The 25816-nt window shown below is 38.0% G+C and overlaps 2 protein-coding genes across 2 annotated transcripts; both read right to left on the bottom strand.

Moving 5' to 3' along the window:
* Positions 1–14852: 14852 nt before the first annotated feature.
* Positions 14853–21585, bottom strand: kcnj2a (potassium inwardly rectifying channel subfamily J member 2a). Its single transcript, XM_084134723.1, has 2 exons — positions 21400–21585; positions 14853–18603 (listed from the first exon to the last, which is right to left on the bottom strand). Exon 2 carries the CDS (start codon positions 18352–18354, stop codon positions 17071–17073), a length of 1284 nt encoding a protein of 427 aa, XP_083990849.1. The 5' UTR covers positions 18355–18603; positions 21400–21585; the 3' UTR covers positions 14853–17070.
* A 2138-nt stretch (positions 21586–23723) lies between these two features.
* Positions 23724–25540, bottom strand: kcnj16a (potassium inwardly rectifying channel subfamily J member 16a; the record flags this gene model as incomplete). Its single annotated transcript, XM_084135713.1, has 1 exon — positions 23724–25540. One exon carries the CDS (start codon positions 25538–25540, stop codon positions 24377–24379), a length of 1164 nt encoding a protein of 387 aa, XP_083991839.1. The 3' UTR covers positions 23724–24376.
* Positions 25541–25816: the final 276 nt, after the last annotated feature.

The following is a 25816-nucleotide window of genomic DNA, read 5'->3' as shown; positions in this document are numbered from 1 at the left end:
GTACTGACAGCACTCCAAATTTACAAAAAAATGAGCTCAATGTTAAAATTGACCGGAGTTCTCCTTTAATAAAGTTGACTGCTGACGAACATGATGCAGGGCAACAAATCACTGTGTGATGGAGCCTATAGAATGCGGTTAGAAGGGCCCTAAAATTCAAGATATTAGTGCAAAAATGTCCTTGTGTGGGTTTTTGTATCATATTTATATCATATGATATAGTTAAACAATATCACATGAGCATTATGTGCAATATCACATGAGTACTGTTTTTGTTTCGAAATGCTGGAGTGCAAATTGGATATTGATTTTATACAACAGTCCAATATGTTCATATCATGTTATATTTATCACAATTTTTGCTCAATTTTGCCAATGAAAATATGACCTATAAAGCCAGAGCAGAACTGTTGTGCGTCAAGTTTAGTTTCTGAATGAATCCGCGTTTTGAACGAGTCGGGTGAACCAATGATTCAATTGTAACTATACTGGTAACCAAACAGACATTTCTCAAATTATCTTCTTTTATGTTCCACAGAAGAAAGAAAGTCCTACAGGTTTTAAACTACATGAGAGTGAAAATTTTCACTTTTGGGTAGACTGTTTCTTTAATACCCATTTAAAACCCGTTAATCTCATGGTATTATTTAATTTGTAATTGCAGTGCAAATGCATTCATGCCATATCTGAGCTGAGTTGTTGCTTAAAAGTTTATATTGAATTAAATAAAATATTTTGTTCTAAAGCTACTTTTTGGAATGTCTATTTGATGCTTTTCTCATTTAACACAGTAATAACTTTAAATAATCTTTTGGGGTAATTTTTTGATTAATTAATCAGCACATCATGTAATTAATTAGATTAAAAAAAGTGATCTCTTGACAGCCCTAGATAAATATATTTTATGTTCTATACTGAAGAAAAAAAGTCATACAGGTTTGAAACGACATGATGGCGAGTATGATATCCCTTTAAATTTTAACATTGGTCAGGTCTTCTCCTCAGCAGAATAAACACCTTTTTCTAAAAAAAAAAAAATTAAAAATCTTTCCATGTGATTAATTCTTTTTGTGCTTAAAATTTGCAGTGCAATTGACCCTTCGCTAAGCCCCGCCCTCCTTAGTTACTGTTGCTACGCCTGTCAAGCTTTTGCGCCTGGCACGTCTATTACAGTATGTATGCACTGGTTTCAGACATTCCTATGGAGATAATTAGTCATTTTTGGCAAACAGGTGAAAATATGAGAGTGCAATACTGCAGTATGCATTCGAGGGCTATATCCACGACATAATATGCAAACGATTAGAGAATAATTTCATCAAAATTGAAGTTAAAGCATAACGTTAGGTCCCAGCGCAAGCAGCAACCGCCTCATATGCTGACCATTCAAATGGGAAACACACAAATTTGAGGAACAGCTTTGTGAATGCCCAGCAGGGTAAGTGAAATTTGAAAATATTCTAATATTTATAAAACAAACAGCTTATCCATATGTATTGTGGAATAAACACAAGACATAAGCCTGACCACTTTGCAATGATACCATTCTCCCGCTTATATTTTTAGCGCGCCAGGCTAACGTTACTGCTCACATGTCGGACTAACTTACTGTTATGAACTGATTAAGTTTGCATACCAACCTTTTCCTTGGAGATCTCCGGCAAGCCCCGTGATGTTCCCTCCTTTTACTAACTACCTTTTACTTTTACTAGAACTAACGGGAGAGTCGCGATCGGATTGGGGTAACGGTTTGGCCGTCGATTAACAAAATGTTGAAATATATTTTTAAGTAACGTTATGTCAGTGAGCCTCCGTCTTGCCTTTAATCACACTGCTTGATCCACGAGCTGGACAATAACTTTATTCTAGAGCTGCTATAAAGCTAAAACACTTTACTTTTAATTTCCTATTATCAATGTAAAGCTGCTTTGGAACAATCTACATTGTTAAAAACGCTATATAAATGAAGATGACGCCCGGCATTTCTCCCCTTGGGTTTTAGGTTTCGGGAAGGGAACAAAATCCACCACCCCGTCCAAACTTTTAGGATACCGGGTATCAGATTTGCACAATCCATACGCACAACGCGGCATGTTTCCCTCTCGCTCAAAAGCTCAAAAGCCAGACCTCCCGCGCCTAGTTACGGTTGCTAAGCCACGATTGGCCTGTGGCGGTTTTCGGGCGTGGCTTAGCGAAGGGTCAATTAGCAAATCAGCATCAATTACCCGTGTTAATTTGACAACTCAGCAAGATGCTGTATTCACACCCATTACTAACCTCAGGCAAAGCCCAGTTGGCATGAACGCTATCTGACATAGTCAGAGATAAGTCGAGATCTCACATACTTACCACAGACGAGGAGGAGATGGAGCGCAACAGGTTGGTTGAAATTTCTGTCATTCACTTTGCATCCATCCATACATCAGTGTCTGCAATGTCTGTGATGTGAGAAACAAATCAGTTCTGACAGAGTTATTTTAAATCCGATCACACTTAATGCTGCGTAATGTCAACTCTGTATAAGAGCGCACTCAAACATTTTAGCAACCCTATTTATGAGTACAACAGGTGGTTTTCCTAATCCTGTGTTTCCAAGGACAGAATAAGAACCTTGCATTTTTGTGTCTGCACTGTGTTAATAAATGCGTAGGATGAGCTTTTTCCCAAAAGTGATGTTCTTTTGATGCTGGCAGAATTATCTTCCTTTTTTTCCCCTTGGCAACAAGGCTTTCGAAAACATGTTGATTAATGTTGTGTTCTTGCAAACACTCACACGTAATCTAATAATTGCTCGTGCGTTTTTACAGTCATACAGCAGTGCATGCTGGGAATTGAGCCACACATGACACATTTCAAACGTGCAGCTTAGTCACTAAGGCAGATGTGCTTACAAAACACTTAACATCTGTTTGCACATTATTGTGGATATGTTATTTTTTTATGTTCCGCTGTTGTATTTTTTCCATTATACAGCTATAATAGGAAACAAACCTGGTAAAAATAAAGGAAAGAAATTCAATTAGCAACATGTAATCTTACCGGTTGAGTAGGAAGGGGGTTGTGTCTTGTTCTAAAATAAGACTGGAGGGTGGCTGGATTAAATTAGCGCAGGGATCTAGCTGGATAATGATGATGATGATGGTTCTTCCTGATTGCCTGTCGTTAGATGGGACTGTGCACATGGAAGGAGATGGAGAGTGGAGCTGCAGATCATCACACAGTTTGTCACTCTGAGTGACTCAGGACCGTACTGCAGTTTCAAAAACACAAGCCTTAGACCACAGGACCAAAATGGTCATGACAAAATAATTATTACTTCTAGCTTTACTAGATCAAGATGAGGAGAGATACATGACAACAGTGTTTATTCTGCTTTTTGGGGAAGGATGTCAAACATTTTTATTGCTGCTCTGGTTTAACACATAGCTTAAATATTTCAACTGAATGACAGACACATTTCTTGGAAAAAAAGGTGAAGCCCTAAAGGCCCTAAACATACTTTACACAACATTTATGCATTTGACAGACACTTGTATCCAATGAAACTCGCTTTCAAGGTGTATATATATATATATATATATATATATTAATTCATTGGGATGCATGAAATCAAGCTTGTGTTGTGTAATACTTGCATAGAGAATTAAGGCTGCCTCCTAAATCTGTTTGCACATCTTAAACAGATATTTCGAAGAACGTTTCAGCTGTTTTTGTCTTTACAATTAATGTCAATGGGGTCCAAAGAACCAGACTTAAACCAACGTTCATTGTGTGGACAAAAATTCAATGACTTTCATTGTATGGAATCAAAAATATATATATTTTTGTGTTCCACTGAAGAAAAAAGTCTTGCCGGTTTGGAACAACATTAAGGTGAGAAAATTAATTAAAATTAATTAAAAGGGGTCCTTGATTATGATTTCACTTTTTTAACTTTAATTAGTGTGTAATGTTGCTGTAACTTTAGTTAGTGTGTAATGTTGCTGTTTGAGCATAAACAACATCTGCAAAGTTACGACTGCAAAGGGAGATATTTTCTTGTACAGAAATTGCTTTTTAAGGACTACTGGGGACTACGACAAGCTTCTTCCCGGGTTGGTGACATCACAAACCCTAATATTTACATAAATCCTGCCACCGGGAACACACAACACAGGGGGTGAGGCCATGTTGGGCTGCTTTAGAGAAGAGGAAAAGTTGTTATCACTGTTTTTTACACCCCAGAAAAAGTTTGTCCTAAGGCCGATGAACTTAGAGAGGTTAAAAATTTATTTTAACACTGTTTCTGAACATTATAACCTCAGCGTTGGTCTGTGCGCTGCACATTTTATGGAGAACAGCTTCCAGAAGAGAGTACAATGCAGGCTACACACAAAAGCTTGTCCTGAAAGCCTATTTCCATTTTGTCAGGACAATCTGTTGTTTATGAATCACAACTTGTAAGTATGTCTTATTATTTGTAGTTGTGTTTTCTATTAACAGTTCCAGTTATAAATTTTATGTAGTTGCTAAGCTATGATGTAACTTAAAGGAAGGGCAAAGCATTGTCTCCGCTAGCCTGCTAACTAACATTGCAGTATTTTAATGTTTACTTGACCTTTTGTAAGCTCTTGTTTTTGTAAGACTGTTCACCACCCCTCAGGAAAATTATCCATGATTTTGTGATCGATTACTGTTTGTATTAACATAGTTTTCCATCAAATATGATTAAATGGTGGATAACATAGTATCTAAAAAAAACAAAAAACAAAACAAAAAACATACCACTTTGAAACGTCCTGTGAAATCCACGCTTGCAAATCCGTTCAGCACCTCTTGTTCGTTAACATTGTTAATCGTTACCATTACATCAGAGTAGAGCTCGCTGTTATGAAGGGGCGTCACATTTCCCGAACACGCTGGGCCAGTTAACCAATCACAGCACATTTCGTATTTCGGAAGGAGGGGCTTCATCGAAAACGACACGTTCAACCAGAGCCGTTGAAAAACATATTTAACGGCTCTGCGTTCAACCAGTCTGGGGAGAGAGGATCGAGCTGTAATAATGTAAAATATGTGAAAAATAATGAATTTTTTTGAACAATCAAGCATGGAAACATATTCTAGTAGGCCTACACCCCAAAAAACAAAATCAAGACCTTGTAAAAAATGATAAAAGGATGCTTTTAAGGCATTGTAGAACCTTAAATATAATGTTTTTCTGTTTACAACAAAAATGTTCCAGGAAGAGATGCTTTTTTTATTTATTGCTAAAAATTCGTCATTTGTTCTCATTTTGAGCTAATATGAACCCTATTGTAAGTCAAAATTTGTGAATTGTTGTAAAGAGGGCACGTATATGGTTAAATGAAGACCTCTGTGCTATTTGAGTCCTCATTCAGCCTTGTCTAGAGGTCGGAACTATGATTAAGCTTAATAAACACTGATAAAATAAAAGCAAAGATGATTTCCACTGTCCTGATAAAAAACAGACAAAAGCTCTCAGGATGACAGTGGTAAAAATAAACAAACCAATACCAGCTGATTGATACAAAAAAAAAAAAAAGAAAGAAAGAAAAACCTGGATGTCCGTTCAAGTTTAGAATTTCACAATCTCCATTATTTTTATCAGAATATGAAGATATGTGGGATTAACACTTGAGCTATAATATCGCAGCTGCCCAGCGCTGACTAAATTCTCCCTACAACACAGATCTATTTCAGTCAGGAGTATTATAGTGGGACAGATGGATAAAAAAAACAAAAAAAAACTACAACTTCATCGTCTCTTCACCAACATTACCCCAGTGACCCAGGAGAAGGGAGAGATGACTCAGTGAGGAGATAACCCCATCTAGTATGGACAGATAAATGGCGTTTCAGGTCATTCGTTCCAGCCCGCAGGTCAGTGGACTTTGAGAGACATCACAACAGTTCTCAAGTTCTCTTGAACTACTGAAAGAATGTTGTGGAAGCCACAAAAAAAACTCAAGATTAAATTAAAATCAGACATGCCTTGTTTTTGCTGGAAAATTTTGACCTAAAACACTTCCCAGCCTCTCAAGATCAGGGACTTGAAAATTCCAATCAAAATCATTTCTGCTTTACCGGTTCTATTCTATCCCACATCTAAAAGCTGCAGTTTATAAATGTGAATGTCCAGGAAAACATTTGTTCGGTTTTAACTCCTGTGCCAGGTCCAGAATGCCTACCAGAGACCAGCTGTTGAAGGCCTGAACTCTGATTCACACTGTGTGATTGTCCCGTCAAGGTCATGTCTGTATGTGCCAGGTCTATCTCCTGTCCATCAGGGCTAATTCAGTCCTACACAGGAGCTCTAGTTATCTGCCTGTCACCTATCTGCCTGTCTGCCTGTCTGTCTGTCTGTCAATCTGTCTATCTGTCTATCTATCTATCCTTATGTTTGTCTATCAGTGAGTCAGTGTGTCTGTTACAGTATACTTGGTTCAAAAAGTCACTGCTCGCTACTGATATAGGCTATATAATCTAATAAAATGTTAGCATATATGATAAGAACTTTTTTTTTTAAATGACATTTTATATATATATTGCCATATACATACACACACACACAATTTTTGTTCAATTAAAGGTACATTATGTAACTTTTAGCCCTCTAGCCCTTAAAAAAAACAAAACTGCATGTATTTTGTGGAAGAACATTGTTTTGGTTGTGCTTCGGCTCTGCAGGACTGTGCTGGTGAATATGTTTTTTTCTCATAACTACAAAAAAGATGAAGATTATCCTACTGCTCATAAAACATTCCCTTCTAGGCTTAAGAGATAATATCAGATTAGATGGAAAGGATCTCAAGCTGACTTCCTGAAAACATTACAGTAGCTTTACCCAATAAAAGCACTACAACAAGCATAATGAAATTACCGTTCACAATAGATAATGCGTTAATCTGTTAGAGAGCTACTGTATATATGGCAATTTTTTAAAAATTCTTTAAAAAATTTTTAAAGCGGGTGATTCCCCGGTGGTTAAAGATTTAGCAAATCCATGTCAACCTTTCCCGCTAATTGTGACAACTATCCTATGCCACTCCCACTCCATATATGTGTCAATGTAGCCTGGGGAATTTTTTATTTATTTACTGATATGACAGTGACGTATGCGAAAATCCCCACAGGTCTAAAACATAAACACTTATAACAGGCTTACTATAGTGAATCAGGGTAAGACAAAAACACATTTTGGAATAAATGTAGATGTACTGACTCATTATTTAAATTTAGTTCATTTTAAACAAAAAGTTACATAGTTTACCTTTAAAATTACTGACATTCTTGACAGTGTTGAATTTCAGTTTCCTCATGTCTGATTGAAGGGAGCACAATGAAATTCCACAGATGTACCTATTTAAGGTGCAAAAATGTTCTCAGTGTCCTCTTTTATGAGGCTGTCATTTACTGTCAAGTGTAAAAATTGTCCAGGTATCATCTGGTTTTATAACTGATATATAGCGCTATAAGGTTTTTGAGCCAGAGCTAAATATTTGGTCTTATTACTTTTAACAGGATGCTGTGAAACAGAGCAGACGGAACATGGAATTAAAACTTTGGGTATCCAAGCATTTGACCTTTTTAACGGAAGCTTTAAAGTCAAACGTATAGTTTTTCAGACACTGTCTGGGTTGGTAAAACTGCGTATCATTCTCCTTTGAAACTTGTAATGGCTTTGGCAGATCTTTTATCCTAAATTCTGCACTGCTTTTCCATTACCATCAAGCCTCATAAGAACATGACATTACCATTCAGTTGTTGTCGTACAGCTCATGCTGAATTTTGCAAGATAACTCCACACTGTAAAAAATGTACGTTAAACCTAAAACACAACACAATGCAATGCGTAATTCAAAATACAGGTAAAACTCGTAACTTCATAAACAGGTGTGCCCTATTTTTACGGTTTCCTTTTTTTTTTTTTTACAGTGGTAAAACCCATTTTGGCTTCCAAACGCAGCCTGGGGCTTCATTCACCTAGCAGATGCTAGAAACTTTTGGGGATTGATTTTTTGTCATTGTGTGCTGCGTTATACGAGGGCTATACCTAAAATTCTCTCAAAGTTTTAGTAATTAGGTTATCTCATGAATATTTACATGGTTGCATAATTTACAGTTCAGTCCAGTTATAGGGGACATCCTCCGATACAGGTGTACAGTATGTGTACCAAAGGTTCCATTATTCATCTCAACAGCTGTTTTCCAGGCATTTCACTCTGCTTATCTATGCAATATTCATGGAAAATTAGTTGCACCCATATCAGCGACAAGTCTCCCACCCATCTCTTGTTATAATGGCGATAATATGACAGGGCAGGGGCTGAGTGAGCTTCCTGACACGGAGGCCACAGAGAGCAAACTGAAGCAGACTGGAATTAAAGCATAGATTTCTGAGAAAGACGCTAAAAATGACACATGCTGCCCAGTGACATGTACCACACACCCTCCCCCCCTTCGCGCTCTCTCTCGCTCGCTCTTATAATGGAAAACCTCCATCAGAAAAAAAGTTTTTGCCTCTATAGCAAAGAAAAGACTATGACTGTGCTACTGTCTGTGGTGTCATATTTTCCAGAACATCAATTTCTATCTAACTGTTCCTATGTTTAGCTAACATATATTCTCTGACAAAAAATTGCTTTAATCGACTGCTGCTTTTGTACTTTAAACGTCATTGTAAGAATAAAACAGATATACTGATATACAGCTGCTATAAAATTGTCTGAAGCTGCTATAATAGTATTCTTTAAAGACATCTTCAGCTCTTCACATAAAAATATTTATTCTTGTATTTATGCATGTTTCTACAGTTTAAGCTTCTTTTATACGTCCCAGAGGTTGATTTCAACCGTTTTATTAAGGTCACATTAAAAGTGTCTTTGAAACTTACCATACCTCCATTGACATTTTTATTATGCCATTTTTTGCAATATTTCATATTGAAATCATTCATAGAATGAGGTATTGGTGGTTTCTTTTCTCTCTTTCTTTAAATCTCACTTTCTGATTGCACAATATGTTCCTTGATATGTCCTGACCTTGTTTATGGTGTTTTGCTGGGAAAGAGTAAGAAGTTGATTATTTGCATTCATGTTCATGTTCCGTCACGTCTTGCATACCTTGTAAAGAAACAGCATTCTACCAGTTTTCATTTCATTTCAGGTCTCAATCATTTCTTGTAAGATGTCGCTGCAGAGCAGGAGATCGTGTGAAACAGGAATAGTCTGCTCAATAAACAGACAACACTGTGAAGATCACAGGATTACGGCAGAGCTCGGAGTGTCTGATAGAGCAGTTTCCCAGACGGTGGCTTGTTAGAAGGTTTTTTCCGGTGATAGTTTGGTACACGGATTGTTTTATGTTGCCTGGACAGGGGCCTCTGAGTTCAGCATTGTTTACCCTCTCTTCAGATCACAGCTGGGCAGAAAATCTTAAAAGAAATCACCTGTTTGTGGACTGATACACGCAGATACACTTAAACCAGACTTCAAATTCATTAACCTTATTGTGGACACAACCGAGATTCCTTTTATACATTTTAGAAACATTTTAAGGCCCTTAAGTGAAAAGGCCCTTCAATTTTTCCACATGGGATAAATAAAATGATTAATGGGTTAAAGGATTAATATCATGAGGAATAACATTTTCCTTGATCTTCTGAGATACAATGGTTCATTTTGCTATGAAAACATACTGGGTGCCCGCTGATAGCACTGTTTATTTGCATGTGGATTGTTTTAGTGGCCGATCCTTCTCTAAACGAGTTATCCAAATCATGTAATGTTGCAAAATTAGTTCTGAACACAATTTGCATGCTGCAATTCCTGATCTTGCAGACCTAATCTGAGTGCTGAGCTGTGGGAGATGCAGCAGACCACTGTGATGTTTTACTTTAAAGGTCCAAAGGTGCGATTTCTGAGAAATGCTGTTGATATTTGAAATCAACCCAAACAAACACTCACACCTCACTTCATTGCTCCACCCCCAAAATGCACGAACACACAATGCAAGAGTGGATGTCTTTTAATCACTGATGAGTCGAAGCAAAATAATGCTTTGCAAAAAATAAAGCGAAAATGACGAACGAACAGCAAGACAAAACAAAAACTCATACAGTGTAGTATATACAAGCCAGCAGCACACCAGCTCCAGATAAACAATGACACTCAAAATTGTCCTGTTACTGTAGCTAACATTACAACAACAGCATATCTTGGTTCTGTGAAACATAGAAAAAACAATGTTACTCATGTATGGAGCAGAAACAATGCAACCTCTGTGTCTGTTTTCAGGCCTTCCCGCTTAGGTCTCTTCAAACGCTGGAAAGCTTTTCTAATATTTCCGCAGATCCTAAAGCTCTTGATCATAACCCTTCTGTTTCCAGTGATATTCCAACCTGATCTCACGGCAAAACGTACAAATTCTACGAGGTGGCTAATTCGTACGAATTCATACGACCTCACTCGTACCTTTTTATCATTCGTACGAATTGGTCGTGAGATAGTGTTGGATATTCCTCTGACCTTTTCTCTTTTGTAATGTCTCTCAGCCATCACTCTTTCTACAGTCTTTCTTCCAATCTCCCTCTTGCTCACTCTCTCTCCTCCCCCATCATGTGTGGACACGCCCCCTACTGTTGATTGGCTCACTCTCTCTCCTCCCCCATCATGTGTGGACACGCCCCCTACTGTTGATTGGCTCACTCTCTCTCCTCCCCCATCATGAGTGGACACGCCCCCTACTGCTGATTGGCTCACTCTCTCCTCCCCCATCATGTGTGGACACGCCCCCTACTGTTGATTGGCTCCCTCTCTCCTCCCCCATCATGTGTGGACACGCCCCCTACTGTTGATTGGCTCACTCTCTCTCCTCCCCCATCATGAGTGGACACGCCCCCTACTGCTGATTGGCTCACTCTCTCCTCCCCCATCATGTGTGGACACGCCCCTACTGTTGATTGGCTCACTCTCTCTCCTCCCCCATCATGAGTGGACACGCCCCCTACTGCTGATTGGCTACAAGTGTGGTGTGGTGCTCAGTCCAATCCACTTTCAACACTGTTTCTCAGGAATGTTGCTATGGTTCTTGAAAATGTACAGATACATCTCTAAAAAGCATCCAGATTCCTGCTTTAATAATTCATATTACAATTATTATTACAGTATATTCATTTTTATTTGTATATGAAATCATTTATTTGCATTTCGTTAGCCTCATAGCATAATTGCCTATAAGTCATTTTTTTTTAAATAGGACATAGGCAATTATGCTATGAGGCTAACGATTTGCACCTTTTCCTAAAACAAATAACCAAACTAAAACTAAAAACCAAATGATGCCTGATTTTGAAGCAAAATCATGTTTGAAAATATATGTGAAGCTCATGGGAGAGGGTGATTAAATAATGAAATTGCATTAGATGGAACAATTAATAATGAATAATTCATCCTATTAGATTGCTTTTATCATTAAATGACCCAAGAATACGTAATTTTAAATCTAAATAGATGAGCTTAACCTAAAACATTTATCAGAACCTTTAAGTCTCTTGAAGTTTTGTTGGAGCATGTTTGACTTGCATGAGAAATCTAAAAAACGCGGGTGGAGTTATAGGAGACGGAAAAAAAAATCACCTACTAAGCAGTGTTACTCATGCATCTTGCCCAACAATGTGATCCCTTCAGACAGGAAGTACAGACTCAAAGCGCCTTTCCTGGTCACCGCATTGAATAATTCAATAAATAAATGGAATATTAAATGGTGTGACCGGAAAAAGGTGACACCCTATTCCTTATTTTCCCACCAGTGTGACAGCCTGTCCCATACGATCCAGAATCTAGAGCCTCCCCTCTGTGCGAGATTTAGTGTGCTCTTTAAACTTTCATTTCTTTTACATTTATTCTACACCTTTTTAATTTGTTCTTTGGCTTATAAAGCCAATCCTGTTTCACTTTAAATGTTCTAGACTCTGCTGCATGTAAACTAAAAAAACAACCAATTTCTTTATATATCTGTAGTGCTATAAATACTGTAATGGCCTTTAAATCTATCAGTATGGCATAATTCATTGCATCTACATTGAAAAATATTTGTGCATTTACAATATATGATTTTGCTGTACTTTCGTAGTCATGCATGTTTAAAACATGTACATGTTCAATTTTGAAATATTGAAGGGAACTAATGCAATGTCCTGTGCCATGTTTTTAGATTAAGGACGTGGAAGTTACAACATCTTAGTGCTTTTGTATTACATAATTCATTTTTACCGCTAGTCGCAGTCGAAAATCCTTAATATTATACGTAAAGTATTTCATGGTCAGAAACCTTGAAGAAAACATGTTTCATTTTGTTTACTCGTTGTTCTTCCTGTCCATATCTGCATCATCAGAAGATCTGCTAATGACTATTAATGAACAGAGCAGATGAGGTGACACACACACACACACACACACACACACTTCAGAAATCCAGGCTACCTCAGTTGACATTAGTGTCAATCTAAGCCTCCTGTGTATAGAGATATTTTCCATGGCACCAATCTGAATCGAGTTTCTCCAACATTTTTCTTAACCACAAATCTTGTATTGGATGTGTGGAGCACGACAGTGCATTTGGTACAAAAGAACTCATTTCCTTTCCCTAACAAACTGGTATTTCTCATCTTGACATAATGGGGGTGGGTTATACAGAGCCCCTTGAGTCCTTTTAGGTTAGTAGCACTTATGAAAAAACAAATGACACTATGATGTCAATAATTTTAAAAGCATTAAAAGCTCCAGATGTGCCTCAACAGTTCATTGACAAGTGTACGCACCAGGTTTATTCTCATGATTTTGACAGAGGTGGACAGTAACAAAGTACATTTACTGTATTACTGTACTTGAGTATCTGTACTTTACTTTTTACTTTTTTCTGGAAACTTGTTACTTTAACACCACATTTGAAAGACAAATATCGTACTTTTTACTCCACTACATTTCTGTCAAGGTCCTTGGGGAAAAAAAGTAGTTATGTTAGTCACTGCATGATTTTTTTCCGTATGGTTGACAGTATCGTCGCTGTCACAACTAACGTTTTGAAAGTTTTGTTTTCATGGCAAAATAAGTATTTCTGTTTTACTCTTTGTTAAAGCAGTATTACTGTTGGGCAGTTATACTATGTTTTTTTTCTGATCAGTTTGTATTTACAGACCACTTGAATGGATGCACATAGATGTGTACTTCTTTTGTGGGGGTGGTAGGAGTGTTAAAAAATGAACATGATTATGGCTGTTTTTGTTGTTGTTGTCATTTCAGTTGTTTAATTCCTAGGTTTTGTAACCTTCTAAAAGCTCTGAATTCCTCAGATACTTCAAACTGGTCAGTGTATTCACTAGGTTGCTTCAGAGGCATAAGGTACTGTAACAATGCAACAATAATAAAACAATGCGTTGACATTTACTTTTTACTTTTGATACTCAGGTACTTTTAAAAACAAATACTTATGTACTGTAGGCTACTTTTACTTAAAATCGGTCTTTACAACTTTTACTTGTAATGGAGTAATATTTGACCTGTATCTGTACTTTTACTCAAGTAAGGAAAGTACCAAGGTACTTGGTCCACCTCTGGATTTTGATTGTTTTAGGTTGTGTGCTTGGTACAGGTGTGCCAATATGTGGCAAAGAGCTGCTTTGAATTAAAAGGAATGGCGTGAGTGTGTGTGTGTGTGTTTTTTTTAAAGGATATTTAGCTTCTGCTTTTTATCTCAAGGGCTGTTTTACGCAAGCAGCTCACCTCTAAAGACATTTTTTGAATGAGAGAATGAATAGGAGAGTGTCTTCTTTTCATGAAAAGTACTAAGACATGCATTGGGTTGTAGACTTTTTTAGAATATAAACGCTCTTAAAATAATTTTTTTATACACTATAGTTTATTTCAATTATCTACCAATGTCCAACATACATCACAGGAGAATTCTGTAAAAAAAATTGGCATTTGATATTTTAGTCATTTTTGGAATAATATGGCTATTTTGTCTTACAAAGTATATTTCCATTGATGCATCCACACTAAAATATTGATAACGCTAATACAAAAAAAAAAATTATTGGGTGCAAAATAGCTGGTTAAAAAAATGATTTAAATCCTTTTCAGACAATAAATACTGAAATGATCTTCACTCTGTGGTTATCATACTATTAGTAATATGTAGGCTAGTATTTCTTTTTTATCATTAATTTTAAGATTTAAAACTTGGTCCTGGACAATGCAATCTATATATAAATCATTTAAAAAATACCAATGTGCGTGTGCGCATGTGTGTGGCCCTAGTATCCCCAATGTCATGGGTAGTAATACAAGTATGGAATTACCAAATCTTTGACCTTGTGGAGATATTTTTGGTCCCAAATTCCAATAAAAAAAAATAAACGCTTATTAATCATACAAAATGATGTTTTTTTTTTTTTGAAAATGTAAGTATAAATATTGTACAGTATAAAAATCTATATGTCTATAAGTTCCATGTGTGTGTGTGTGTTGATGAAGGCATAGTACACAGTTTTAATGTGACCTTCATATGACAAAAAAAAAAGGTTAAAATCAACCCCCCATACATAAAAGTGCCTTAAACTGAAGAGAAATGCATAAATAAAAGAATATGTATTTTTATGTGAAGAGTTGAAGATGTCTTTAAAGAACATTATTTAGTAGCTTTAGGCAATTTTATAGCAGCTGTCTGTAGGTCACAAACTTCAGGCTGTATATCTGTGTTTTATGTGTTATGGTTAGTCTTTCCAGTGTTTCCAATGTTTATTTAAAGAACTTACCAATCCAAGTTACCCAAGGAACACAATGATTTTTGTCCATTCAATCTCGTTTTATTGAAAAAAGAAATAAAATAGCATGTACAATAATAATTACAATAATAATAATTATAATAAGAACAACAATAATATTTATCATAATATAAAAATCTGTACATTCCATTGTTTTCTTTCAGTACAATAGGGAAGACTGGTACAAAAGCAACTGCAAAAAGTACGGGGATATTTACAACAAAGAGAAATAAATGCTGCCCATAGACCCACAGTTGTTAAAAGGAGCGTTTCCTTCGAACGAGCCAACAGTAGACAAGTGTAAACTAGTTCTACTGCATAATTGGCTGTTCATCTATAGAGTTTCTTTTGAAATATGAGATCAAAAAAAGGAGAAGGATAAAACAGCATTAGTAGCAATTTATACTCTTTTGTATGTTTAACACAGCCGTATAACGTGCAGTATTTTCAAAATAAATATCCTATCATTTTATTGTCTCCTTTTATAGAGCTTTCCGGAGAACGTGCTCTAGTGGCTGTTTTGGGTTACTTCAGGTATTTCAAAAAAACAAAGGTGAGAAGAGACAAGTTAGACATCACAATCAAACGTCAAGTGATATCTCAGGAGCACATTCTGTGTGCAAGTGCGGTTCTGAGCTCAGATTCTGTGCTCTGATTGTCATTGGATCACAGTACCATGATCTCAGTGTAATTACCCAGTCCTACATACACAGTCCTTGGTACACCTGCCAAACAAGTCATTAGGGTTGTATTGCAGTTTGTCAGGCAAGACAAGAGGTTAGAGTTGATTGAAAAATAATTAATTATTAGAGAGGTTTAAAGTCTGAAGGGAGAGTGGATTCTGTTTTCTGTCCTGTTTCTTTGCAATAAAACCCAAAAGCGTAATCCATGCAATTAGAACCTCAAATCTGAAGGTTTTCTACTAGCAACATTTTCCAACCCAAACACTTATGTAGCACTAAACTAGAGTAACACTGAAGTTATGGGATGAAAAGGTGGGAGAAGCGGTTTGAAAATAAGGTAAGCTAACCTGTAGCTCTCTTATTTCCAATGGGCTTTGTTATTCGTAGTCTTTATTTGGCTTAGAATAAGAAAATAATTAATAAAAATAAACCATATATGTGCGTAAGCAAACAAAAAACATTTCTTTTCACTTACAAATATATATATTTTTACTCCACGTCATGACTTGTCCTATTGTCCTACGTCTAATAAAAGAATTTGATGCATTCTTTATGAAGGATCATTTTGAATACTCTTTGGTTTAAGTCTAAAACCCTATATAATATGCAACATAGCAGCACTTGTAGAAAGACATTCATTAACACGTTCACTCTCTTTGTCCCTGCGGACATGACGACTGTGATTCTCATTCTGATACTGATCTAAAGACCCTGTCCGTTATATATCGCAATAAACAGGCATGGTCCTGTGCGTTTTTCTTTTCAGATAACCTGAAATGTACTGCGGAGGGCTTCCAACTTAATGTTTCTTCTAAAAAAAGAACATTCACTGAGTTGTCTGTATTCCCAAATAGAGGTCCCCCACCTAAGCCCCCCGCAAGACTGTTCCAGAAATACCCGTGGCTCACACAAAGACCAGCGGACTCAAATAGAAAAGGAAAAGAGAGGATAATGGAATAATTAACTAGATGGTAGGAACAGGACATTTTTAATGATACTTAAGACATTGACTAACACTCTTTGCTGTGTTAGCCCCCCCTCATTTGTATGATGTTATTTCAATTAACTATTATCATATTAATTGCCTGAAATAAAATTGACAGAACTAAATATCTGCGTGTAAATTTTCTAAACCGATAAATAATGATATTATCAACTTTGGTAGCAGCATCAGTCTACTATATATTGGTCTGAATTGTTCTTACATTGTTGGACAACTGCACTTGGACACATGCCTGCTCATTTTCAAGTTTTGCCAACCAGTTACATCCTCTCTGCTTCATGTCATTCAGAAGCAACGGTCTAAAAAGGTAGTGTCGCCTAATTGGGAAACTCTCTCTTCTCCTCCCTTGATGTGCATTCTTCATTAGCTGTGCAGTGCCTCTATGCTGTGTTTTATTTAACCATGCATATTCGTAAGAACACTCTTGTACAGTTTTCTGTTGATTCCTCCTCGCAACTGTACCGTTAGCTCGAGTCTGCCTCGCTGAGGGGCTCAGTTCAGCTCAATGTGCCTGTATGAAGAGGTGTCTGTTAAACCTTCCCGTTAGTTCTGCACAGTCATATTTCGGATTCCCGCCGTAGAGGCCGCGGTTCTAAGGGAACGGTGGCCTGGCTGTGGTCAGAGTCTGAGCTAGTGTCTGTGTTTGTCCCGCCAGGGCCCAGGCTGTCCCCGTTCCCTTCCTCTTTCTCCTCTTTGTTTGAAAGGGCCACCTCATTCTCATAGCAAAAAGAATTTGAGTTGGATAGGATATATTTTTTCTCAGCAAGGTCCCTCGCGCTGCACAACGGGGTGCTGGGCACTTCGTAGGTCTTGTGAAAGCGAGAGTAGTCTACTTTGTAATAGTTTTTCTCCTCAAAGAGGACGGGCTCAAAGCGGTGTCCCCACAGGACCTCACTGGCCACGTAGGAGCTACGGCACTGGGTGGTCATGGCCGTGGCCTCCACCATGCCCTCCAGGATAACTACGATTTCAAAGTCCGAGTTCTCCAGTTCTTGTTTGCTCATGTCATAGAAAGGGCTGTCCTCGTCGATCTCATGGACGATGGTGATTGGTGACACCAAGAAGATGCGGTCAATGCCACTGTCAAAGCCCACGTCGATGTCCATCTGGTCAAGAGGGATGAACTCTCCCTCGGCTGTGGTGCGAGATCTGAGGAGCTGAGCCCGAACGTGGGCTTCTACCAGGTGGCTTTTGCGCAAGTTGCCCACCCTCCACATCAGACACAGCTTATTGTCCCTCATGGCCATCGTAGCATTGTGGCTGAACACCAGCGTCTCGTTCCTCTTCTTGGGCTTTGCCATCTTAGCCATGACAGCACCGATGATGAAGGCGTCAATGATGCAGCCGACTATGCTCTGAAACACAACCATGAACACCGCGATGGGGCACTCGTCTGTAACATAGCGATAGCCATAGCCGATAGTGGTCTGCGTCTCGATGGAGAAGAGAAAGGCAGCCGTGAAGGTGCTGACGTTGGAGACACATTTGGGACTTCCATTCTCCAGGTCTCCGTGGAATATTGCGACCAGCCAGAAGATACATCCAAAAAATAGCCACGACAGCAGAAAGGCCAAGCAGAAGATAACGAACATCCATCGCCAACGAATGTCAACGCACGTGGTGAAGATGTCGGCCAGATAGCGCTGGCTCTTCTCGCTGACGTTGATGAACTGCACGTTGCAGTGTCCATCTTTCTTGACAAACCTGCTCTGGGTTTGGTGACGGGTGAGAACCTTGCTCTTCCCGTTACCGTACCCATTTGGCACCGCAGCAGTGGCCAACTTCATTCCGTCCTCCTCTGATGACACAATGCTGTAGCGGTTGGCCCGCACACTTCCCATCACCTCAGTCTGGGAGGTCTGTGCTGTTTCTGCTTTGGAAAACAGTCTTAGTTTCTGGAAAAAGCGTTGGAGAAACAGTTTTGAAACACTCACGGGGACCAACACAAGCAGGAAATGGTGGGGCTGTTCAGAGCCGGACGCAGGAGGCGTCTCTTTGCTCCAGTTGGACCTTTTGATTGACAGAAAGGGCCAAGGATGGGGCGATCACTCCGTTCGCATCTGCTCTGGTGATATCATCGATCAAATGTCCTATCAAAAACAGGAAACAAGATACACGTTAATATTAATTGGCACAGACTGTAAACTCAACATTCTCACTGAAGATTTGTTTCAGTCTCAGTTGCTAAATTAACGTAATCACTAAAAATTGACTTTGGCTCTTACAGCACACGCGTCTCTGAGACCAGCACGATGCACATAATTCTCACGCATTCACATGCAAGTCTCAGCTTGAACTAATACGTTTCTACACTGATTAAATCATAATGTTAACATTTCCCAGTGAATTTAGTATCACATCAAATAATACTAACTTTGATACATGGTATGTGCTTAATCAAAAACTCATACTTTGAAACTTAAGAGGACCCTGACCATTCCTTTCAGACTGAGAAAAAAACCACCAGCAGTTTTAGCCAACAAGACCAAAATGGTCAAAATAACAGAACCCAAGTCAGACTTCTCTAAAGCATTAGCTCAGTGAGGCTGTGAAGCAAGTAAAGCTTGTTTTGCTTGATCATCAGGTTTTTTCCCCCAACTTATTATTATTACTGATCATCAGTTTTATTACCCAATGTTGACAAAGATTATTCTACATTTGACTTATTTTTTTCTTGGGCAACATCCAATATTTTTTCATCATGTCATAATTTCAATCACCAACTGCAACACTTTTGTCAATTAAATATATATTTTTAAAAAATCAATTTGTAATTTGAATAAATACAATGATATTTAACCAGGCAGTGCCCCACATTATTTGATAATGCAATGGCAACCTGTCTGTTTATGTGCTTTCCTATATAGTGTAACTGCCCACAGGACCATTAATAATACCCATTTTCACATACTGTGCTAATCAGGGAATGGGTGAATGGAAAATTGCTTTGTTCAGTCATGTATGTCTCTTACCAATGCACTAATTTAAATTGGCAAAAACTCATCTAACCAATAGAGGCGTCCTGAAAGCTCTACTCAGAACAATTACAGTACCTTCTGTATATTTAATAGGTTTCATATTTTTAGTATATTGAACAATATTACGTGCTTTTAAATTGTGTCTTGCAGAATGTCATCACAAATACTCCATGTCAAAAGCTGAAACAGCTGATCTTTTGCATGAACAAACAGTGCCATACAATAAGACCAGTTCCCTAAAAGATTATTGACATTTCAAGTGTTTTAAAAAGGGAAAGACTCAGTCAGCGGCAAAAGGCATGCATTATGTTCAAATGTATTCTTGTGGCCCCACTTCATTCCTTTCTCAAAGTACATAACATTCTGAACTATATAGCTTAAACATCAGCGAAGGTAAAAACAAGCTAAGACTGGTTTTCAGCAAGGTGCAGAGCAGGGACTGAGACGAGGCCTGTTGACTTGAGAGCTTGTCTTGTGGGACCTCATCTTCTCTCTCAGCAGTATAATGACAGCCCTGTGACAATTCCCAGAGGAGGGCTAAAACACTACTCATTAAAGCTCCTATTCTGCCCTCAATGTTCCTAGCAACCATAACTAAAAAGAAAGGTCCTATTTTATCTTATTTAGCAGATGCACGGAATGCAGAAGGGTTTGAGAGAGAAAGGAGAGCGAGTAAAAGCGAATGGCACAATCAATTTGAGAGAGAGCATGATAATATATTTGTATTGAACACATTTTTGCCATCTAGAACAAAAGTAAGCTGTTTATTTCTTTTGGTTTAACATTTTGTCTTTTACAAAAGACTGTTTTTCACTTGTGGCCCGACAGATATTCAGATAAGGAGCAGGTTGATAGATGCCATTATTTCTTACATGAAACATAATATGACAGTGTTTATATCCAGGAAAGATGTTTATTTTGATGGCGTGGACCAGTGAGGAGCAATGGAAAATGTTACATAAAAGTCTACATTCTTTTGAATGATCAAACTAGGATTAATATTTTTAAAACATGGGTGCATATTTTAGGGAAATTCCTTTTGCTCTATTATATCCATTTACAGTTTACACTTTGTGGTGTGCATAGTCCTGACAAACAAGTTAAGCACCAATTTAGCTGCCAATTGCAAGTCCCTGAGTGTTTAAGGCAGAAAAGAGGATCTGCGTGTCTGTCGGCCGACTGACGCCTGACAACTGCTGAGCGCAGCTGTGCTCCAAATATATTAGACAAACGCACACTTAGCAACAGTGAGCTCAGATTAAAACAATACTAGGCTATATAACAATTAGTCACGTGTTTCATGCAGCAATGCACATTATGCAGCACTAAACCCCATATGTTTTATAAGGCAAATCTGTCATGCGGGTGAAGTCTGTCATATGGAGAAGTCAACAGGTGTGGGAGGAAAATATATTCCCTAAACCCTATTCCTCAGATTCTTTCTTTTTTCAGAGAAAATAAAAAGCAAATAGTAATCACACTCTCATATCTTTCATTGTAGTGGCATGTGCCTGAAGGTCAGAAATTAACTTTAATTAACAAATCCTCATCATCCCATTAGAAAGATCACAAGTGAAAACTCTTTACAGTTTCAAGTGTTTCTCCAAGACAGCAATAATATTAAACTGAGTTCAAACTGAGACTTTTTGATCAAGTCCTTTCTTTTATGCTTTTTCTGAGATCAGGTTTCTTATAGAATTGTAATAGAGAGCTCAAGAATGTCCACAAACTATGCTTAGATTGTCTGTTATCAAAAATAAAAATATAACTGAGATCTCCGAGATCATTCTTAACGAAACGAAGTTCAAATGTAGAGCACAAAACACCTCGTATCGTCAAACAGACAACATTTATTTACAGTTGCATACAATCACAAACAATTTCAGCAAATAATATGTATGACCTTACCATTTGTAAATGATCACGAAACAGTTCTCATATATACATATCCAACGAATGGTTTTACTATCCACACTGCCTTCTCATTGATCTTGTTCTCTCCACGTAATATATTAATAGCATTTGATATGAAGTATGAGAACAGCAATCTCCACGTTTCTCTTCTTGTATGCGGCGTGCGGTAACTCATGTGCTGTTTCTTCTAGGCTTCAAACCCATTTAAACAACACGCACCGGCTAGTCACGCCCCCTCTCTTACACCCGGCCAATCCGACGAGAGGGAGAGTTTCACGCGCGGATAAAACAACAGTTCCACTCAGACTCACACATACAGAAAGTGAAATAGAGAACAGCAGCGTGCAATTTTAGGCTTGAATCCCCCCAAAGGAAGCCAAAACAAAAGGTTGCGGGTGTCTAAAAAAAAGTATGTGTGCTTTCATAAGTAGGCTATGTGTTTCAACATTGTTTTCAAACAATACTTTCAGCAACAATCACAGTTACGTTACAAGTTTGGCAGAATGCGCTAAGTTAAGTAACGTTAGACGCTGATAAACACAACGTTAACCAGTAGCAACAATACGATTTTCTCAATGAGATTACTACGATAAAACAAACGGTCATTAGCTGTTTACAAGTCATAAATAAAACCGCAACGTGATTTAAAACATACGTTAGCTATTGAAGCTTGTTTCCGCCACAGAATAAAACATTTAAAAAGATAATTGCGACTTTTTATCTCACAATTGCGACTTTAAAATGATAACGTCAGAATTGCTAGATATAAACTCACAATTCGGAGAAAAAAGTCAGAATATTGTGACTTTTTCTCCTCGCAATCGCAAGTCAGAATAGCAAGATGTAGACTCGCAATTGCAAAAAAAAAGAAAAAGAAAAAAAGAAGTCAGAATTGTGAGATAAAAAGTTGCAATTACCTTATTTATTTTTTATTCTGTGGCGAAAACAAGTTTCCATAGTTAGCGACCCGGGACGACAAAAGCCAAAATTGTTTGGGCGGGAGAAACATCGACAGATTTCGCTGTGAAAATTACAGGAAAGTCAACTCCACTGAAAATAATTGTGTAATTCCGAGATTGACCTCAGAGATTGAACTATGAAATGCATCTAGTTTTCAAATAATCGCCATTTGTGAAAAAAAAAAAAAAATCCCTCAAATAAAGTAGGACTTGCAGTTTAGTTTGTGATTTTATGGAACGTATTTACATGCTAGAAATCGCACTTTATGTGTCACTTGTTGATAGTGAGACCAAAAGCAGTATGGATACCATTTATCTTTAAACCAATTATAAACATATTTTGTTCCACTAAACAAATGCTGTATAAAATAATTGAACACGAAAGATTATTGTGGCCTTTTAGTCTACATATTATGCCATTGACCTAAACTTTGAAGTCATAAAGTTTTGAAACTTGTTATTCTGGGATTTGCTATTATGAAATATGATCAATAAATAGTATAAGTCCAAGATTCATAGTATGTATATCCACAGCTCTTTGTTTTCCAGCATCTTATAAAATGAATGTATATTGTATTGTTGGGAATTAGACCCTTGTGAAAGAGATTAATGATCATTTATTGTTTAATCAGGTGATGTTTCTCATTTCTTTATAAGTGTTCCAATGAAAACCCAGCAGTAAGTGTTCCACAGGCCTTTGCCCTTCCTGGCTGCTGCGTGTCACACATTGCTTACTTGTGATAACTAATGAGCCGTGTTAAACTTTTATTTGTGAAGCTGTTGCAAAGTGCTTATTTTAGTTACTTTCTTGTTCAAGTCTATAAATAATACAGACTATTTATAGGTGAAACGTGGTATGTGAGCTGTCCGGCCTCTGTTTACCTTTCAGCCTAATTTAAAGCGATGCTTGGACAGCACTGCATCCAACCACAAGGTGGAGGGCTGGAGACTTCACTCTTTCAGGAAAACCTCCCAAAACACAGCAATTTTATTCATTGTAGTAAGTAGACATATGTTTTTTGTTAATATCTCTGAGACCATACATGCCACTGTTCTAAGTCCTAGTCTGTCTTTAAGAGGACACCTTGAGCTTTTCTGACATGCTAAATTATTTGTATATTACAATAACAAATTATTTTTTCTCTAAAAATTTGTCATCTTTGTTGTTGCATAATCAATTTGTTTAATATATACTCAATCTATCGATCGATCGCAGGTGGGGAGGTCATTCAAGTAATACATCGTAGACTGTAAAATTATATCTAAATGATCATTTATCACCCTTTATATTGTTCTTTGGGTAAGTGGAAGCGTGCTGTGTTAATATTGAAAATTGTCTCTGGGTCTCTTTTTCCAAAACATTTTATTAGTAGATTGAATGGAAAGGTTAACCACTTTACAAAATAAGGTGGAACAATGTTCTGCACTTCCTCAGCTAATGCCAAAGAGATACACTGACTGACCACAGTTTGGTCAGGTTAACATCACTGTCATTATAATTGATCCATTGCCTTTTATGTAGGTCAAGGTTTTGAGGTCATAATTTAATCAAGGAGGTACTTTTTATATATATATATATATATACATCTGAATAACCTTCAAAGTCATAGAGGAGTCTGTAATACGCATCAAATCTGTACAGATGTGTGTGCATTTTGTACAAAGAGATATTGAGTTTTGTGCAAAGCATCTAAATAGTACATGCAATATAGAACATAATTAAAATACTATTCAAAAACAACTTTTATATTATTTTAAAAGTAGTGCTCTACATGGTTTCTCGTCAAAGCCAAAGTACCTACAGGGCTTTAATGTTTAATGTGATTCCAGTATTTGTCCAGGATACTATCTTTGTTAGAAGGGTCTTTTAAGATCTTTCTTTTAACTGACAGACAGCACACCTGTAAGTCTAGATCTAATATATAAGTGCCCTATTTCTTACACTAGTGATGCCTTTGAGGAAGCCTCATTTCAAAGTGCTATAGCAGAGTCAGGATGTATCAAGGCCACTGCTAAAGCTCGTGTTCTTGGACAGCACTGCTAGTGGATGCTTTTTCTGCCTCAAGACTATTCCCATTAACCAATTCCACAGCTGCCGTTGGAGAACTTATGTGGAGTGGTTTGTGTTTTGGCTGTTGAGAGTACTTCTTTAGGTCATACTCCTCTGCGCTTAATTCTGGGACCAGGACTTTAACTGTGTGGTTGAACAGGGCGTAGTCCACTCTGTAGTTCTTGCGGGTGACCCTGATCATCTCTTGAAAGTGCTGGCCCCACAGAATCTCGCTTGGAGTGTAGGATGTGCGTGTCTGGTGAAGGATGCCCGTGCAGTCGTCTGTGTAGGTGAAAGAGACCACCAGCTCAAAGCTCTCCTTCCTCAGGTCCTGCAAGCTCACCTTGTATAGAGGACTGACAGGACTGATTTTATGAACTATGGTTGTTGGGGTGGCCAGGATTATGTTGTTCTCTTCAATGTTGAGGTCTTTGTATGTAACATCAACTTTCCCTGTGCTGTGTGCCAGGTGCTGTACCAGCTGTGCATGAGCTGTCCCTTCTACCATGTGGTTCCTTCGGAAGTCCCCGACCCGCCACGACAGGCATAGGTGACCATCACGTAAGCTGATCACTGCACAATTGCTGAACCCAACTGTTTGAGCTCTCTTACGGGCAGATGCCATCTTGGCGACGGCAATGCCGATGACAAAAGTGTCAATGAAGACACTGATGACATCTTGGATGGTAACTACGATGATGGCGATCATGCAGTTCTCCGACATGCCCCGAAAGCCGTAACCAATGGTGGTTTGGGTCTCTAATGAGAATAGAAAAGCAGCTGTAAAACTTCGAACCTCATAAACGCATGGCTCATTGTTGGGGTCTTTCACATCGCCGTGGGCCAGCGCAATGATCCAGAACAAAATTCCAAAAAAGAGCCATGATAAAATGTAGGAGAGGGCAAATGTCAAGAACATGACCCTCCAGCGGATCTCCACCAGGGTGGTGAAGATGTCAGTGACCCAGAGAAGCCAGTTCTCTGGAACGTGTTGCACAACCATGTTACAGCTCCCATCTTTTCTCACATGTCGTTTCTTCTTGGAGAAATAGTTGTCGTCTGTGTGCACACTAGTAATGTCGTCACTGCACTTCACTCCGGAATACTGCACCATGCCTGGGTTCATCCTGCCTTAGTCTAGAGATGAGAGAAATGCTAAGTCAGATTCACAGTTACCCATGGCACTCCACTTACATTAACCGAAAGAATCATGCAAACATATACAGATCACATCACTACAGAAGCCCTAAGAGGCCATGCATTATTATATTTTTCTGTCTAATTTTGTTGTGATCACTACTTGAGATTGTGTTAAGATAGATAGATCGATAGATAAATAGATATTTTCACATCAATGTAAAAAAAAAAAAGTCCGAAACTTGAGAAGTGGGCTACAGCTTTA

This window comes from Abramis brama (genome assembly GCF_963993115.1).
Source record: "Abramis brama genome assembly, chromosome: 14".
In the NCBI taxonomy this organism is placed as follows: Eukaryota; Metazoa; Chordata; class Actinopteri; order Cypriniformes; family Leuciscidae; genus Abramis; species Abramis brama.
The sequence above is the reverse complement of the archived record's forward strand: the minus strand, read 5'-3'. Positions and strand labels throughout refer to the sequence as shown.

Coding starts and splice junctions, on each gene's coding strand:
- kcnj2a (XM_084134723.1), bottom strand. CDS start 18,354: ATGGGAAGTGTGCGGGCCAACCGCTACAGCATTGTGTCATCAGAGGAG.